The sequence below is a fragment of the Bubalus bubalis genome, chromosome 11, assembly GCF_019923935.1.
Source record: "Bubalus bubalis isolate 160015118507 breed Murrah chromosome 11, NDDB_SH_1, whole genome shotgun sequence".
Lineage (NCBI taxonomy): Eukaryota > Metazoa > Chordata > Mammalia > Artiodactyla > Bovidae > Bubalus > Bubalus bubalis.
This window is the reverse complement of record NC_059167.1, coordinates 86,629,399-86,647,969: the sequence shown is the minus strand read 5'-3', so window position 1 is coordinate 86,647,969 and position 18,571 is coordinate 86,629,399. Positions and strand designations below refer to the sequence as shown.

General features: G+C 44.5%; 1 protein-coding gene across 3 annotated transcripts in view; it reads left to right on the top strand.

Annotated features, from left to right (window-relative positions):
* PAQR5 (progestin and adipoQ receptor family member 5) overlaps positions 1–18,571 on the top strand; it is a 96,592-nt gene that overhangs the window by 29,291 nt on the left and 48,730 nt on the right. For 2 of the 3 annotated variants that reach the window (XM_006071019.4, XM_006071020.4), the window contains exon 2: positions 9,959–10,124. In XM_006071019.4, coding sequence (XP_006071081.2) covers positions 10,074–10,124 — 51 coding nt within the window. In that variant the 5' untranslated portion in view covers positions 9,959–10,073. Of the gene's footprint in view, positions 1–6,305; positions 6,451–9,958; positions 10,125–18,571 lie in introns of all 3 variants that reach the window. The other variant, XM_025296244.3, reaches the window with a different exon arrangement.

Below are 18,571 nucleotides of genomic sequence, written 5' to 3'. Positions count from 1 at the left end.
GACAGAGGTCGTAACATTGTACAGGAGGCAGTGATCAAGACCATCCCCAAGATAAAGAAATGCAAAAAGGCGAAATGGTTGTTGGAGGAGGTCTTACAAATAGCTGAGAAAAGAGGAGAAGCTAAAGGCAAAGGAGAAAAGGAAGATATACCCATCTGAATGCAGAGTTCCAAAGAATAGCAAGGAGAGATAAGAAAGCCTTCTTAAGTGATCAGTGCAAATAAATAGAGGAAAACAATAGAATGGGAAAGACTAGAGATCTCTTCAAGAAAATTAGAGAAACCAAGGGAACTTTTCATGCAAAGATAGGCACAATAAAAGACAGAAACAGTATGGACCTAACAGAAGCAGAAGATATTAAGAAGAGGTGGCAAAAATACACAGAAAACTATACAAAGAAGATCTTAATCACCCAGATAATCACAAAGGTGTGATCACTCACCTAAAGCCAAACATCCTGGAGTCCCAAGTCAAGTGGGCCTTAGGAAGCATCACTATGAACAAAGCTAGTGGAGGTGATGGAATGCCAGCTAAACGATTTCAAGTCCTAAAAGATGATGTTGTTAAAGTGCTGCACACAATATGCCAGCCAATTTGGAAAACTCAGCAGTGGCCACAGGACTGGAAAAGGTCAGTTTTCATTCCAATCCCAAAGAAAGGCAATGCCAAAAATGTTCAAAGACCGCACAATTGCACTCATCTCACATGCTAGCAAGTAATGCTCAAAATTCTCCAAGCGAGGCTTCAACTGAACTGAGAACTTCCAGATGTTCAAGCTGGATTTAGAAAAGGCAGAAGAACCAGAGACCAAATTGCCAACATCCGTTGAATCATCAAAAAAGCAAGAGAGTTCCAGAAAAGCATCTACTTCTGCTTTATTGATTATACCAAAACCTTTGACTGTGTGGATCACAACAAACTGTGGACAATTCTGAAAGAGATGGGAATACCAGACCACCTTACCTGCCTCCTGAGAAATCTGCATGCAGGTCAAGAAGCAACAGTTAGAACCAGACATGGAACAAGAGACTGGTTCCAAGATGAAGCTCCAATACTTTGGCCACCTGACATGAAGAGCTGACTCATTGGAAAAGACCCTGATGCTGGGAAAGATTAAAGGCAGGAGGAGAAGGGGACGACAGAGGATGAGATGGTTGGATGGCATTACAAACTTGATGGACACGAGTCTGAGCAAGCTACAGGAGTTGGTGATGGACAGGGATGTCTGGCATGCTGCAATCCATGGGGTCGAAGAGTCAGACACGACTGAGCCACTGAACTGAACTGAATCTCTTATTGGTCATATTTTTTGCAAATATTTTTCTCTCATTCTGTGGGCTATCATTATTTTCTTGATAGTGTCCTTTGATGCTCAAAAGATTTTAATTTTCATGTCTGAAGGTGTCGTGGGTCTGCGCCTAGACTCTGACTCGCACCCCCTTCCCCAAGTGCAAATTCAGTCCTCTGTGGTAGTGGGCACTTTTGGTGATCCTCTGGCACAGTGATGGGGTGCAAACGCTGGGCTGTTTTCTCTTTACCATGAAGAACATCTAGACAAGAGCCCCGGAGGAGGCAGAGGATCAGAAGGGTGACTCAGACACTGGTCTTCTGTCCTCAGCCAGCTCAGGCCCCAAGCCTCACCAGCAGCAGCCCCTTAGCCAGCAGCTTCCTGCTATGCCCATGAATGTGGGGCCTTACCTGGACCAACCTGTGTTCAGACACCTCTGAGCCCACCCAGCCTAGGAGAGGCCAATGGGTGGGGGATAATGTGACTCTGGTTCCCTCTCCAGGTACTCTGCACTGGTTTCTCATGGTCACTGAACTCCTGTTATTAACCTTGCTTCTTTTGATCAATGAGTGTGATCATGCCACCCATGGTACTTTGGACAGATGACCTCTCTGAACTTTCTGATCTAATTTTTCCAATTTTTCTAAAAGCAAGCTATGGAGAAATTCCCTACCAAACAGCATTCTTTGCCTTTGCTATGTATGCCCAATGAGAAATTTTATGTTTTCCAACATGATATTTTTCAGAAAAGAGGGAGTTTGGCCCATCCAGACTTCTTCCTATTCAGAGTCCCTCTGTTCCTTTATTTTGAGCAGTGGACGGGCTGTTTGGGGGAAGACATGATCACCTGATTCTTTCCCCATCGGTGTTTGTTTGGGATCCTTTCAGAAGGCACCTGACATACACGATCAATTTAAAAAGAGAGAGAGGGACAAAAATGTAATACAGATTGAGATTTATTCCCAGAAATCTGGTCTCCCGTTTACAAGTACTGGTTTTGTTGTAAAGGAGCTTTTAATGATCCCTGTAAAGTCATAGTGGGTCTGGAGAGAGTAGCCATGCAAGCTGACTAGGGCTAATCACGTGTATAGCATCACTGTATTTCATCAATTACTATGTGTACTTAAAAAAAAAAAAAAAAACATTAAAACAGCTCTGAAATCAGGATTCATTTCCAATCAGCTCTGTCTCATGATTATAGTTGGTGATTTTTGTGTGTGTGTTATCTTAGTGGTATGCAAAGTAGTGGTGTGACTTCCAGCTGAGCACATCTGAAGTTCCTGGAAATACGGTCTCAGGCACTCAGGAAATACAGTACTTTCGGGTCCATGAGGGCTGGAGGACCCCCAACCTCATCACCAGGTGGCGCAGCAGAGTAAGTGTGTCAGGCTGAGTCCTGTGTCAGCTCCGCTCCCACCCCTCGCCCTATACAAATAGCTTCCAGCAAGCAGATTCATTCCTGACTGAGCCACCAGAGAAGCCCACAAAACCATTAAGATGACCTGTTCTGTTAGCAGGTGAAGTCTCTGCAACTTACCCTCTGAGGGGCTCTTACGCACCTTTCTTGAAAGTTCGTGTGAGGCTGATATGACAGTTGTCTGTTGCTACGCATCAGTTGAACTCGTGGGTTCAAGCCCAGAATCCTCCTGAAAGGGCTCATTTGGGCTCATGCACAGGCGCAGCCACTCTGGGGCACCCTCTGCTCATGCAGGAGGGGAGGTGCCCATGCAGCACTTCTCATCAGTGTACACATCTCTAATTCCACTCATTTTTCCAGTGAGACAGCATCCATCCGGCTAATTAGCAAACCCTCTGGTGTTGATCAAAAGTAACCCCACTGAACCAAAGTTGTGGCCTCTGGAGTGTGAGCTTAAGGTTTGTCTTTCAAATGCTAATGAACCACAACCCCAGGGATATGGGTTAAAACTAACATTTTCACATCACACTGTCTGTGTGAAGTGTATGAAAGCAATTTGCCATAGAGTGCCGTAATAGTAAATGAATACTTGTGACTTGGGATACATTTTTAGCAAGAGCATTAAACACAACTTCAAAAAATATAGCTTTCTTCCTTTCTTTTTATGATTTTCAGCTGCATCCTGTGGCATGTGGGACTTTAGTTCCCCGACCAGGGATCAAGCCTACACACACCCCATGCATTGGAAGGCAGAGTCTTAACCATTGGACTGCTAGGGAAGCCCCCAAAAGTGTAGCTTTCAAATAACTTAGAGGGAAATGAGAATATTTTTCACTTTAACTGTGTTAGGTGACTCCAAAAAGTGTTAAATGAAGATCCTTTGGTCAAAGATGCATATGGAGATTATGAATACACTTATTTCTATGAACTAGAAGTGGAAAAACAATATTTTAAAATTAATGCTATGTTGGATATGGTAAGGGATTCTAAATAGGTATGTCTAACTAAATAAATTAATGTAATAAAGAGAGTGTGTACTCATTATCAGAGAAATGCAAATCAAAACCACAGTGAGGTATACCATCTCACACCAGTCAGAATGGCTGCGATCCAAAAGTCTACAAGCAATAAATGCTGGAGAGGGTGTGGAGAAAAGGGAACCCTCTTACACTGTTGGTGGGAATGCAAACTAGTACAGAAACTATGGAGAACAGTGTGGAGATTCCTTAAAAAACTGGGAATAGAATTGCCATCAGTTCATTTCAGTTCAGTCACTCAGTCGTGTCCGACTCTTTGCGACCCCATGAATCGCAGCACGCCAGGCCTCCCTGTCCATCACCAACTCCCGGTGTTCACTCAGACTCACGTCCATCGAGTCAGCGATGCCATCCAGCCATCTCATCCTCTGTCGTCCCCTTTTCCTCCTGCCCCCAATCCCTCCCAGCATCAGAGTCTTTTCCAATGAGTCAACTCTTTGCATGAGGTGGCCATATGACCCAGCAATTCCACTGCTGGGCATACACACCAAGGAAACCAGAATTGAAAGAGACACGTGTACCCCAGTGTTCATCGCAGCACTGTTTACAATAGCCAGGACATGGAAGCAACCTAGATGTCCACTGGCAGACGAATGGATAAGACAGCTGTGGTACATATACACAATGGGGTATTACTCAGCTATTAAAAAGAATGCATTTGAGTCAGTTCTAATGAGGTAGATGAAATTGGAGCCTGTTATACAGAGTGAAGTAAGTCAGAAAGAAAAACACCAATACAGTATACTAACGCATATATATGGAATTTAGAAAGATGGTGACGATGACCCTATATGCAAGATGGCAAAAGAGACACAGATGTAAAGAACAGACTTTTGGACTCTGTGGGAGAAGGCAAGGGTGGGATGATTTGAGAGAATAGCATTGAAACATATATATTATCATATGTGAAACAGATTGCCAGTCCAGGTTCGATGCATGAGACAGGGTGCTCAGGGCTGGTGCACTGGGATGACCCAGAGGGATGGGATGGGGAGGGAGTGGGGAGAGGGGTTTAGAATGGGGAACACATATACACCCATGGCTGATTCATGTCAATGTATGGCAAAACCAATACAATATTGTAAAGTAATTAGCCTTCAATTGAAATAAATAAATAAAAAACAAAGAATGGCAAAGAAAACAAATTAAATAAAGAGAGTTTGTACTAGTTCATTTGCATCCCTAGAAGTTATCAGGCTTCCCTGGTGGCTCAGGTAGTAAAGAATCTGCCTGCAATACAGGAGACCCAGGGACCTGAATCTGCCTGCAATATGGGAGACCCAGGGTTCAGTCCTGGGTTGGGAAGATCCCCTGGAGAAGGGAATGGCAACCCACTTCATTATTCTTGCCTGGAGAATTCCATGGACAGAGGCACCTGGTGGGCTTTTCTTTCTTTTTTTTTTTTTTTTTTGGACTCTCATGTGGGAAGTAGGTCATCTGTTTATATTCAGCTACCTAATATGTAAACATATTCGGGAGGTGATGTTTAGCTGGCCATGTCCTTTCAGGCCTGGGATACAGTGTGTAGGCTAATGTTTACTGGGTGGGGGGCAGTGAGGGAGCACGAGTGGGGAGACCAGGAATATGGATGGAGCACTAGCCTGAGACAGATAGTTAAAGTGTTAGTTGCTCAGTGGCATCTGACTCTATGGGACCCCACGGACTGTAGGCTGCCAGGCTCCTCTGTCCATGGACTTCTCCAGACAAGAATACTGGAGTGGGCTGCCATTCCCTTCTCCAGGGGATCTTCCTGACCCAGGGATCAAAGCTCCGTCTCCTGCATTGCAGGCAGATTCTTTACTGTCTGAGCCACCAGGGAAGCCCAAACTTGACTCTCTTTAATCAAAATAAATTCTCTCTTTTTAATTTTATTTTATTTTTTGAAGGGCTTAGTTGACCCACAGTGTGAGGGATCTTAGTTTCCCAACCAGGGGTCAAACCTGTGATCCCTGCCTTGGAAGGCAGATTCTTAACCACGGGATCACAGTTGAAAGTCCTTCACTTCTCTTTTTAAAAGGAAACTTATGCTTCTTAATGTTTTCTTCTCAAAGAGAGGACTTATGTTTCCACTATAATTCAGAAAAAAACTAAGACATCTTCTGGTTAAAATAGGGGAGAAGTCACTTCCTTGTTCTCCTAGTTACTGGTACAACCCCCTAACCCCCCCCAAAAAATGGTCCCTGAAGTGCAGCTTAGGGGCCCACAGAGTGTCCTTTCAAAGCCCCCAAACTCTATGCAGCCTGTAGCCCTTAGATCAAATAACACAACTCCAGAAGCATCACCATCTGCACCCCAACCCTCCTCTACCTCCATCCACGCAAACCAGAAATCAAATGATAGCTCTATCTACTATCTGTGAGATCTGCAAGCCCCCTCACTTTTCAACACCTTGGTTTTCCTGCCTGTAAAATAGAAAATTAATTTTCCTATCTGAAAATTAGTAACAGGAGCAAGTGCTTATTGGCCCTTTCCCTGAGGGCAGGCCCTTTGCATGGGTTCTTCTCTCATTTAATCATAACCACCACACTAGGAAGAAAGTACCACTGTTTTTTCCATTTCACAGATGGGGAAACTGAGGCACAAGGAGTTACGTTGCTTGCCTGGAATTGTACAGGAAATGGCGAACTGGTCTTGGAACCGATGTGGCTTTAATCCAGTCCGGAGGCCCTGAACTGCTCTGCCTGGCGATATGAGCCAGGGTGGTGAGGGTGAGAGACCAGATGGGTGGGCAAGGTGGCCAGCACAGGCCTGACACAGAGTGGGTGGGAGGTCCTCGCCTTCAAGGGTGATGTCCTGGTTAGTTGAGTTCATATCTGTCTTATCTTTTTCTTTATGCATTTCTTGGAGACAAGGACAGCCTTTTCATCTTCGCTTTTCCTGGACATCTATTTTCCTCCATCCTGTGTGTCACAAACCCATGCAATTTTTATTTCAGCTAAATCCTCATGTTTTCCCTCCAGCTGCTGCAGCTCACAGGGTGTAATCATCTTTACATTGAGCCCTTACTCTTATTCATTACATGATAAAAATGCCAGACACCTTGGCTGAATGAAGAAGAGGATGAATCATATGCTACTTAGTATTGCCCTCCTGTCGTATGTTTCATTGGGCCAGTCTTCCTGGATGGTGTGTGCTGTGAGGGTAGGGACCGTTTCTTTCCTTTTTCTTGCTCATGACATTGAAATTCAGGGAGAACCAGGGGACCAAGGTAGGCCGGCCCATGGAGACGCAGCCTTGGCCCCGTTATTGCTAGGGGTTTTTGCGATATTCCCCTGGAGACTCAAGCTGAGACTGTCAGCTCTCTTCCTGCTGCCAGGGGAGGTAATGGTGCATCTGGGGGTAAAAGTGGCTTGGTAATTGAGGCTGGAAATCCAGGAGAACCAAGACCTGCCAGGTCCACTTACGCAGCTGCTGCTCATTTGTTTGCAAAGTATCAACTCTTCTTTTTTAACCTGGCCAAAATGTACCCAGGTAAAATGTAACATTTAAAAAAAAATTATTTTCTCTATTATTTTGTCATTCAGAAATGTTCTGTAACTACTTTTTTAACGTGGTAAAATAGACACAACATAAAATGTATCATTTTTAAGTACATTTTACATTTATAGTATTGAGCAATCATCACCACTACCCCTTTTGAGAACTTTTAATCCTCCCAAACAGAAACCCCGTACCCCTTAAACAACAGCTCCAACCTCTTTTCTGGCTCTGTAAATTCCCCTATGCCAGGCCCCTCATATAACTGGAATCGTACAATATTTGGCCTTTTGAGACTGGCTTATTTCACCTGGTGTAATTTTTTCAAGTTTCATCCATGCATTAAAACTTCATTCCTTTTTAAAACTGAGTAATATTCTTTTGCATGTGTAGACTGCATCTTGTTTATTTGCTAATTTATCTATCCACGAGCTGATGGGAGCTTGAGTTGTTTCTGAAGCCACACTCCTTGGATGGGATTTGAACCCATGAGCACTGATTTAGGAGGGGACTCAAACCCACTCTTTTAATTTAAACCACTTGCCTGGTGTCAGGGCTTATCAAGCTGAGGTTCTTTTGTCTCACTGCAAAAAGAATTCAGCATGAGGCAAAGCCATAGGCAAAGAGTGAGTTTATTAGTATAGGATGCTTATAAGAGATACAGTGGGCAGGCAAGGGAGCTCAGCCCCTAGAACAAAGAGAGCTACATCTTAGAATCAGAGAAAAAGTGAGGAGGGGAGAAGACGACCTCCTTCCTCATTTTTGGGCAGACATCAAGGTTTACATCATTAATTCCTCCTTTGACCCTGTGTGGTCTAACCAGGACTGTGATGGCCCTGTTAAATCATATGTATATTAGCAAAAGGATGATAACATTACTAAAATATGGTAATTCATCTCAGACTTTGGTGTAATGTCCCCTTTCACCTAGTTTCTTTCCCCTTTCACATATTTTCCTCTCTTGACTACAGTCAGAGATTCTGCTCTTCAAGGACCATTAGCTCCCTGACTTCACATAACAAAACTCAGATTCCACATTGCCCTGTATTTTAACTGTCAGGGTTTGTGGCTTGAGTGTGCCTGGATGCGCTTGGATGCACCTGGTCTTCTTTCAAGGTAGTGTAGATTGTTGCTAGGTTACTGGATTCCTTTCTTGAGTGGTCACTGGCTTACAACAGTTTCCTAAACAGCCTTAAAATTCCCTCCCTGTCTTTAATCCCGTAGTGGGATTTCTATACCAACTATTTTAATTATTCTTTTCTATCCCTTTCACTGCCACCTTTTGACTGTGGTGAATAATTACTTACCCCAGTGTTTTTAATAAAAGCATATTTATGATGAAACATAACTTGAGAGTCCCTTGGACTGCAAGGAGATCCAACCAGTCCATTCTGAAGGAGATCAGCCCTGGGTGTTCTTTGGAAGGAATGATGCTAAAGCTGAAACTCCAGTACTTTGGCCACCTCATGTGAAGAGTTGACTCATTGGAAAAGACCCTGATGCTGGGAGGGATTGGAGGCAGGAGGAGAAGGGGGCGACAGAGGATGAGATGGCTGGATGGCATCACCGACTAGATGGACATGAGTCTGAGTGAACTCCGGGAGTTGGTGATGGACAGGGAGGCCTGGCGTGCTGCGATTCGTGGGGTCGCAAAGAGTAGGACTCGACTGAGTGACTGAACTGAACTACATTGTATTTTGCTACATAGTTTCAGATAATAACACATGGAACAATAAGGAACTATAATAAGAAGCAAAAGTATAAACAAAGCGCAGAAGCAAAAGCACACCTTAGGTTCAAAGGGTGAACAACTTTGCATCATTAAAAAAGCATTTGCTGAAGGCCCAGGATGAGCCAAGCACACACCCTGAGATTCCGGCCATCTCGGGATCATCCTCCCCAGTTGGTAGGGGCTGGGTGTGTGCAGGGGAGACAAGGTAGCTCCGCCTGCAGTCAGATGTGGTTGGTGCTACGAGAGAGGTACAAGCCAGGTCTTCAGGCCTTTTGGAGGCAGGGACAGAACCCTTTGGGAGCTCTAAAGAGGCGGCAGATTCTGGCCCAGTGATTATGGGAGTAGATGAGGCATTGACTGTGGTAAATTCCTAGCTCTGCTCATTCTTTTGCTGAGCCCAGCTACTAATAGTACTTTTCAGTTTCTTGGGCCTTTTCCTTGGCTTTGGGTTCCTCTAGTTTACATTACTCATAGCTGTTAATCCTGCATTTAAACAGTCCTGTTGCTTTGACTCCAAGTGCCTTAGATTGGCCTGGCCTGGTCCTTCTGTGCGTCTCAGGGCAGCCCCCCCACCCGTGAGCCTTCTGGAAAAGCTGCCTCTCTGGGTGATTTGGAGGACAGCTCTTGGTAGGCCAGACCTGGATCACACTGTCTGTCCATGGGTAGCACCTGATGCAGGGAGAATGAGCAGCCCCAAACTCTCCCTAAGCTGTGTGGCCTTGGGGAGGTTGCGCTACGCCTCTGACCCTCTTGTGTAACACGAGGGCACTGGGTAACCTCCGTGGCCCTTTCCATTGCTATAATTTTATGATTGCCATATTGTGATTTAATTACCTTCTTCCATCGCTCTCAGAGTGAATGACTCAGCAGTCTGTTTCTCTGTTGTTTTTAAGGCAGCCTGGTTATTTTGCCATCACAAGCAAAGGTCTGTTCTGTAGTTAAACAGTCTTGACCCAGCTGGAGTTAGGCTGACACTCACTGGAGTTCTTCCCGCTGTCCTCTTTCAGTGAAGCGGCTCAGATCCGGCTGGCCAGAGGCGCCCGGAGCCATGTCAGAACTTTGAGCAAGTCCTGGTGACAGGGACCGGCTGTCACCCACCGGTCTTCCCAGCCCGACTTCAAGATGCTGAGCCTGAAGCTACCCAGGCTGCTGAGCATGGAGCAGGTGCCCCAGGTATGTGCTCTCGTTCCAGTGGTTGAGTTCCAGGCTGCGACCAGGGCTTGGCCTCTGCAACATGCCGGCTGCTGTGTCTCCACCCAGTCTTCTCTGTGTAGACCCACCCTCTGCAAGGAGTCCCTCATGGACTCCCTTGGGGAATTCAGGCTGCCTGTTTCCCTCACCTGCACCAAACCTGAAAATGGAAGTGATCCTGAAACTGTATTTGAGTTGTAGCTCTTGCCTGTGACATCTGTATTTTCTCCTGAAACAGAGCCATTATTGAGACTACAGAGTCAGGCTGCAGAGATGAAGCCAGCAGCACCGGCTGAGTGGCAGCTTTTTAAGTATCGTCTCTCGTGGGTGCTTGGAAGCAGGCGAGGGGCAGAGTCACCTGAGTGTGGCTTTGCTGCTGCTCTTCCTTGCAGGAGGCCTGAGCCAGGTGTGAGTTGAGGCAATCAGGGAGAGTTGTTGCACCTCCTTTGCCTGAGTGCTCGGGGGCAGCTACCCTGAAACGCCTGGAATGCAGTGACAGTCTGTGTTTTTAGTGAGACTTAGGTGAGGCCATGCTGCCTGCGAGCTGTGGCCACAGGTACATCTCCTCCTGCCCTTGCAAAGTAATGTCATCTCATTACACCCTTGTTTTGGTGTCATATTTCCTTCCTTTAATTTTTTTTTTTTTTTTTGGTTATGAGGCATGTGGGATCTTAGTTCCTGAACCAGGAATTGAACCTGTGTCCCCTGCACAGAGTCTTAACCACTGGACCACCAGGGAAGTGTCCATGTTTCTTTCCTTTTTGACTGAAAAAGAATAACTGTTACTTCATGGTGAGACGTTTCACCTGAAAGATGTCACGGGAAAGGTGGGTGAGAGCTCCTTTCCACCCAGCTGACTGCCCAGCCCTTATGACTCCCCCGCCCCCCAAAAAAACAAAGTCCCAAACAATCTTGGCACCGTGAGTGGAAGAGTAAGAGGAGACAGACCACTAGACCCTCTCCCTAAAAGCCTGCAAGGCTAGGTGATGCCAGCAGGCATTGGGGTGAAATCAAAAGGGTGTGGAGCTGTTGGAGGGTAGAGTTGAGGATGCAGCAGGTAACAGACATGCTGGAAACAAACCCGGGTCCCCACAATGCTGTCGAGCAGGGTCCTGCCTGCACTCTCACGAGGCTGGGGGTGTCTTCCTGGTGCGTTTCCCTGGCTGGTTCTACCCACAGAGAACTAGTGGCTGTGGTGAGTAGGGAAACAGAGTGATCCTTTGATCCACGCACTTGACATTTTTATTGACTGCCTACTACGTGCAAGGCGTTACTGTGTGTGGAGTGCAGAGAAGAATCACATACCAAACCTGCCCTTAAGGGGCTCTGTGTTGGTTGGGAAGATTTAAAACCGCGCAGGAGCACGTCCATGGCCAGGTGGGTTAGGGTATATGCTCAGAGAGGGGCAGATTTGTTCAGAGGAGGGGTTGGTCGCTTGGGGGAGGAGGGGATCAGGGAAGGCTCCATGAAGGGGATGAGCTGTAAGATGCATTTTGAGGATGGGTAGGGGAGGGTGGGGAGAGCACTCCAGGTGGAAGGAATGGTATGAGTGAAGACCTGGAGCTGGGAAACCATGGGGCAGGTGTGGGGATTCTTGGGGCAGAGGTTATAGGTATCTTCTTGGATGTCTTCCTGGGAGTTTTGGTCAAGGCTGGGTTCAAGACTGTGCCCAGGAAAGAAATACAAGAGAGAAAGTGTTCTCACGGGGATCTTGGGTCACCTGCTGGGGTTCTGAATGTATGGGGGTTCTGAGGATAAGGACCCAGATGGCCCCTGAGGCTGAAGATGATCTGTCTTCTGTCCAGTTTTCCATAAATGATGGAGATGACAGTTTTCTTTTTAGTACAATGGCACTAGTTAGAGGCAGAGACCAACATCACGTCTCACATCTGTTTCCTTCAAAACTTTCCTTTGGCTCCCATATCCACTACTTGGCTTCCCAGAATCATGTGCAAGGTTCATGTGGCCCCAGGGGGAACACAGTGGCTCTGCCTGTCTGGAGGGTGGTTTTACTTGAGGATTTAGTTGGGGAGGAGGAATGACATCTTAAAAATATTCAGATGCAAGCATATTAAGGAGAAAATGCATAGTTTGCATGAATATTTAAAATAGGAGACTTCATAGAAATGTTAAGCTTACTTTTGGTGGGCTCTTTGGGTTCCAATACTTGGTCCACAGAGTGACCTTAATCTCCCGACCTTAGTTTCTGCATCTGTAAAATGGGGTGGTGCTAGAATCTGCTTCCTAGGGTAGTGGTGAAGATTAAGTGAGGCACCCTATGGAAGTACGTGGCATGTGATGAAGTCAGTAACGTTGGCTGTTATTATCAACTCGCCTGCGCCCTCCGCACTTGAAGGGGTGGAGTGTGTTGGGAGGAGGCATTGAGCTGCCCCTGCCATAGACTCCCTCCCCAGCTCCCTGCCTGGTATTCCCTGGCCTGACCCCTATCCACCTCCTCCACTGTTTTTTATCCATAAACCCACTTCTCCAGCCACACTGGTGCTCTCTCTAGTCTCCCCACTGGATTGGACATTCTCTTTTCTTGACCTCTGTTTGAAGAAGGTTACTCCATCTTCTCCCCTCCATTTCATCCATCCTCCTTTCTGACTCCTCCATGGAGCTGCTGGTGCCCTCTCCCTTCAGCTGTTGGTTGACACCTCTGCACGCTGCTCTGAACAGCCGCCTCTCCCTTCATATATTAGCCAGCTGTGTGGCCTAGGCCACTTCCATACCTTCTCTGAGCTTCACCCATCAGTGAGGGGGTGGAGCACCACCTCTTGGCATCCTTTATTCCAGCACAATCCTGCTAAGGGCTTATTTACAGGAAAGGACAGTTCTCTCTTCCTGTAGGAGGTGTGACTCAGGTGCATGCCTCATAATTTCAAGTCTCCCTGGTGCCTAAAAACAGAGCTGGGTACACTAGGGAGCTCTGAAAGAAGTGAACACAGAGCTCAAAGAATTGAATAAATGTCTAGGTGTTGATTCCTACACAAACCCAACCTAGAGACAAACAGGGACGTCTAGACAGCAAGTTCATGTGCAACATGGCATGACCCTTGGCCAGGAAACAAGAGTATTTGGGGTCATATTGAGGATCTTTTGTTAATGATAGCCCTGGCCCCCAGACTACAGGTAAACTCACCACATTGTCCGGGAGGCCTTAATTTAGGGGCACAGGCAGGAGGGTTCCCGAGGTGCTGACTCTAGAGAGGAAAAGCAAACCTCTTCTCAGCTTTGCACTGTACTCTGCCACTTATGGTGGGAATTTGGACAAGACTCAGTGTCCTTGTCTGTGAAATGGAGATAATATCTGTCTCACAGATATACTGTGACGATCCAAGAAAAATGAAATAGAGTGTTGGGCTAATTATGAAGGAGCAGAAGCAGAGCCAAATCAGTGGTGCTGGGTGGGTGGGCTTGGGCACCTGGAAGCAAGGGGTCAGCTCATAGCAACTGGTTTCTCCAACCCAGGATTTCTCAAAGTGGGTGCCTAGATCACCACCGTGGGAATCAGAAGGTTTGTTAAAGTGAATCGTGATTGCAGGCACTTTTGTATTGTTCTTGATTTTAATCCAAAGAAATGCTTTCAGCATTTTGTTACTTAGTGTTAGCTCTTTCTCTGGGTGTGTATATTTAAATAACCTGCCTTTCTATCCCTTATTTCCTAGGATTTTTTTCCCCCTCTAATCAGTAATAAGTTCTTTTTTCTATCATATATCTTTTGAGATGGTCATATATGACTCATTTGAAAGTTGTTAATGTGGTTAATTACATTGATTGACTTACTAATGTTAAACCAACATTGCATTTAAATATTACTTGGTCATGATGGAGTATGTTTTTAATCTGTTGCTGCAATCAGCTGATATTTTTGACTAGGATCCTTCAATCTATTTACTGTTGGCCTGTAATTTTTCTTTCTTATACTGCCCTTGCCTGCACTGGGGATTAAGATGATGCCAACCGTAGATGAGTTGGAGAGTGTTGCAATTTTATTCTATAGAAAAAATTGTATAGTATTGGAATTATGCATTCCTGACTGCTTGGTGGGATTTACCTCTAAAGCTGTTTGATCAGGGCCATCATGTTGCTCACCTCAGGGGAGCATCATTTATCTCTTGCTCTATGTGAATGACACGGGGGAACTGTGCAAGGGACAACTGGATGCTACAGCTGAATTTTCTCTGTTGAAAGTTTGTTTTAAACAGTTTTGTTAAAATATAATTTATGGGGCTTCCTGGTGGCTCGGATGGTAAAGAATCTGCCTGCAATGTGGGAGACCCAGGTTCGATCCCTGGGTCAGGAAGATCCCCTGGAGAAGGAAACAGCAACCCACTCCAGTATTCTTGCCTTGAGAATCCAATGGACAGAGGAGCCCAGGCCGTGGGGTTGCAGAGAACTGGACACGACTGAGTGACTAGCGCTGGTACTACCATAAAATACTCCCTTTAAGAGTATACAGCTCAGTGAGTTTTAATATGTTGACACACACAAAGTATGTTGTACAAAACCATCACCACGGTCAACTTTAGAATGTTTTCATCACTCTAGTAAGAAAATCTGTACAATTAGCAGGCATTTCCCTCTGCCCCCACTCCTAGGCTGATGGCAACCCCTGATTTACTTTGTCTCTGTGAATGTGCCTGTTCTGGATATTTCATGTAAATGGGACCATGCAGTAGGTGGCCTTCTTAGAATGCCTTCTTCACTCAGCATAGTGTTTTCAAGGTTTATATGTGCTGTGGCATGGATTAGTACTTTATTTGTTTTTGTGGCTGAATAGTATCCATTTATGGATATACCAGTTTGTTTATTCATTTATCACTTGGTGAACACTTAGGTTGTTCCCATTTTTTTTTTTTTTTTGGTTATTATGAGTAATGCTATGTATGAGTTATTTGTGTACAAGTTTTTGTGTGGACATATTTTCAATTCTCTAGGTATACACCTAGGAGTGGGATTGCTGGGCCACATGATAAATCTAGGAGTAACTTTTATTTTTATTGTGGCAAAATATGCTTAACATAAAATGTACCATCTTAACTATTTTTAAGTGCACAGTTCTGTGGTGTTAAATACATTCACCTCATTCTGCAGCCATCACTACCATTCATCTCCATAACCCTTTTTATCTTGTAAGACTGAGACTCTGTACCCATTAAATAAGAACTCCCCATTTTCCCCTGGCCAGTCTCTGACTACTACCATTAATACTTTTTGTCTTTATGGCTTTGACTACTTTAAGTACTTTGTGCAAGTGAAATTATACAGTGTCTGTCTTTTTGTGACTGTCTTATTTTACTGAGCATAATGTCTTCAAGTTTATCGATGTTATATGATGTCTGCGTATATCAGAATTTCCTTCTTTTTGTAGACTGTCCTTAAATTTAGATGACTGGTATTTTCTGTTTTTTTTTTGATAGTAGCCATCCTGACGGATATGAAGTGACATCTCACTGTAGTTTTGATTTGAATTTTCCTAAAGATTAGTGATATTGAGCCTCTTTTCATGTGCTTATTGGCCATTTATATACTTTCTTCAGGAAAATGTCCATTCGAGTCTTTGGCCAATGTTTAAGTGGGGTCATTTGTCCTTGTTGCTGAGTTGTATGAGTTCTTTTTTGAACACAAGTCCCTTATCAGATACATGGTTTGAAAATGTTTTCTCCCATTCTGTGTGTTGCATTTTCTTGTTATTCATGGTATACCTGGAAACATGAAAGTTTTAAAATTTAATATTATCTAAATATTATCTTTCATCTGTCGCTTATGTTTTGGGTGTTACATCTAAAAAACGTTTGGGGAGGAGGAGCTAAGATGGCAGAGGAGTAGGACGAGGAGAACACTTTCTCCCCCACAAATTCATCAAAAGAACATTTAAACGCAGAGTAAATTCCACAAAACAACTTCTGAATGCCGGCAGAGGACATCAGGCACCCAGAAAAGCAACCCATCTCTTCGAAAGGAGGTAGGAAAAAATATATAAGACAAAAAAAGAGACAAAAGAGGGAGGGACGGAGCTCCATCCCAGGAAGGGAGTCTTAAAAAGAGAGAAGTTTCCAAACACCAGGAAACCTTCTCACTGCCGAATCTGTGCCAAGCCTTGGAAGCACAGAGGGCAACATAACAGGGAGGAAAAATAAATAAACAATTAAAACCCGCAGATTACTAGCCCTACGGTAACTCCCCCAGCGGAAAAGCAGCGCAGACGCCTGCATCCGCCATTAGCAAGCGGGGGCTGGGCAGGGAGGCGCGGTGTGGGCTGCATCGCTTAGAGTAAGGATCTGGCCTGAATACCCCGAGAGCTACCTGAGCGAAATAATTTGGGCTAGCAAACCAGACTGTGGGATATCTACCACGTGAAAAGCCAGCCCTAACCTAAGACACCGCCAGGCCCGCGCACGGAACAAAGGACTGTACAGAGATAGCCGGCTGCAGACCGTCCCCGTCTGGTGACAGGCAGCCAGAGCCGGAAGGGGGCAATCGCAGCCCCAGAGAGACATTATCTACAAAACTGTAAGCAGGCTTCTTTGCTAACTAAAACTTCTTGGGGGGTCTGGACGGTCAACATCCGCCTGAGAAGGTGTGCACGTTGTACACCTAGATAACCAAGCGGCGGGGAGGCGATAAGTCACGGCAATCACGCTCGCCAAACACCTCATCACCTGAGCTGCTCGGACCTGGGAAGGGCACAAAACGCTGGCCCAGCCGAGTCTGTGCCTCTGAGGACTACCCGAGTGCCTGAACCTGAGCGGCTTGGACCTGGGAGGTGCAGGCAGCCCAGGGCTGGCCACGGATAGTTTCCGGCGGAGCAACCTAGAGCCTGAGCAGTGTGGGCAGGGAGGCTACACGCGCCGTGAGCGGGGGCAGACCCAGTGCGGCTGAGGCACTGCGAGCACATGCCAGTGTTATTTGTTTGCAGCGTCCCTCCCTCCCCACAGCGCGACTGAACAAGTGAGCCTAAAAAAAAAAAAAAAGTGTCCTCCACCGTCCCCTTTGTGTCAGGGCAGAAACCAGACACTGAAGAGACCAGCAAACAGAAGACTATATAACAGAGGGAACCACCTTGGAAGCTGCAGGCAATAGATTAAAACCCTGTGGTTAGAACTGAATACATAGGAAGGGGCCTATAGATCTTGAGAAATATAAGTCGGACCAAGGAACTAGCCAAAAATGAACTGACCCCACAATACCCAAAACAAAACCAGAGAAAGTCCTAGATATATTTTTACTACTTTTATGATCATTCTTTCTCTCTCTTTTTTAATTTAAAAAAAAAATTTTAAGTCCACTATTATTCCTTTAATTTTCACTTTTATAACCCACTATTACTTTGCAAAAAAAAAAAGACCCTATTTTTTTTTAAAAAAGCAAACTTCACATATATATTTTTTATAATTTTTGTGACCTTGTTTTTTTTTCTTCTTTTCTTTAACATTGTATTTTTGAAATTCCAAACTCTAGATTTTTAATTTTAGCTTTTTGGTATTTGTTATCAATTTTATACCTATATATATATTTTTTTTTTAATAATTTTTGTGACTTTTTTTTTCTCTCTTTCTTTCTCTTCTTCTTTTATATAACATTGTATATCTGAAATTCCAAACTCTACTCTAGATTTTTAATTTATGCTTTTTGGTATTTGTTGTCAATTTTGTACCTATATTTTCTTTATAATTTTTGTGACTTGGTTTGTTTTTGTTTGTTTTGTCTCTCTTTATTCTTCTTTTTTTTGACATTGTATTTTTGAAATTCCAGACTCTAGATTTTTAACTTTTGCTTTTTGGTATTTGTTATCAATTTTGTACCTATATTTTCTTTATAATTTTTGCGACTTGGTTTGTTTTTGTTTGTTTGTTTTTCTCTCTTTCTTTTTCTTCTTCCTTTTTTTAACATTGTATTTTTGAAATTCCAGACTCTACTCTAGATTTTTAACTTTTGCTTTTTGGTATTTGTTATCAATTTTGTACCTATATTTTCTTTATAATTTTTGTGACTTTGTTTTTTTTTCTCTCTTTCTTTTCCTTCTTCTTTTCTTTAACATTGTATTTTTGAAATTCCAAACTCTACTCTAGATTTTTAATTTTTGCTTTTATGTATTTGTTACCAATTTTGTACCTTTAAGAACCCAATCTTCAGGACCCATTTTTCACTAGGGAGCGAGATTACTGGCTTGACTGCTCTCTCCCTCTTTGGACTCTCCTTTTTCTCCACCAGGTCACCTGTGTCTCCTTCCTAACCCCTCTCTACTCTATGCAACTCTGTGAATTTCTGTGTGTTCCAGATGGTGGAGAACACTTAGGGAACTGATTACTGGCTGGATCTGTCTCCCTCCTTTTCATTCCCCCTTTTATCCTCCTGGCCACCTCTGTCTCCTTCCTCCTTCTTCTCTTCTCTGTATAATTCCGTGAACATCCTGAGCGGTCCAT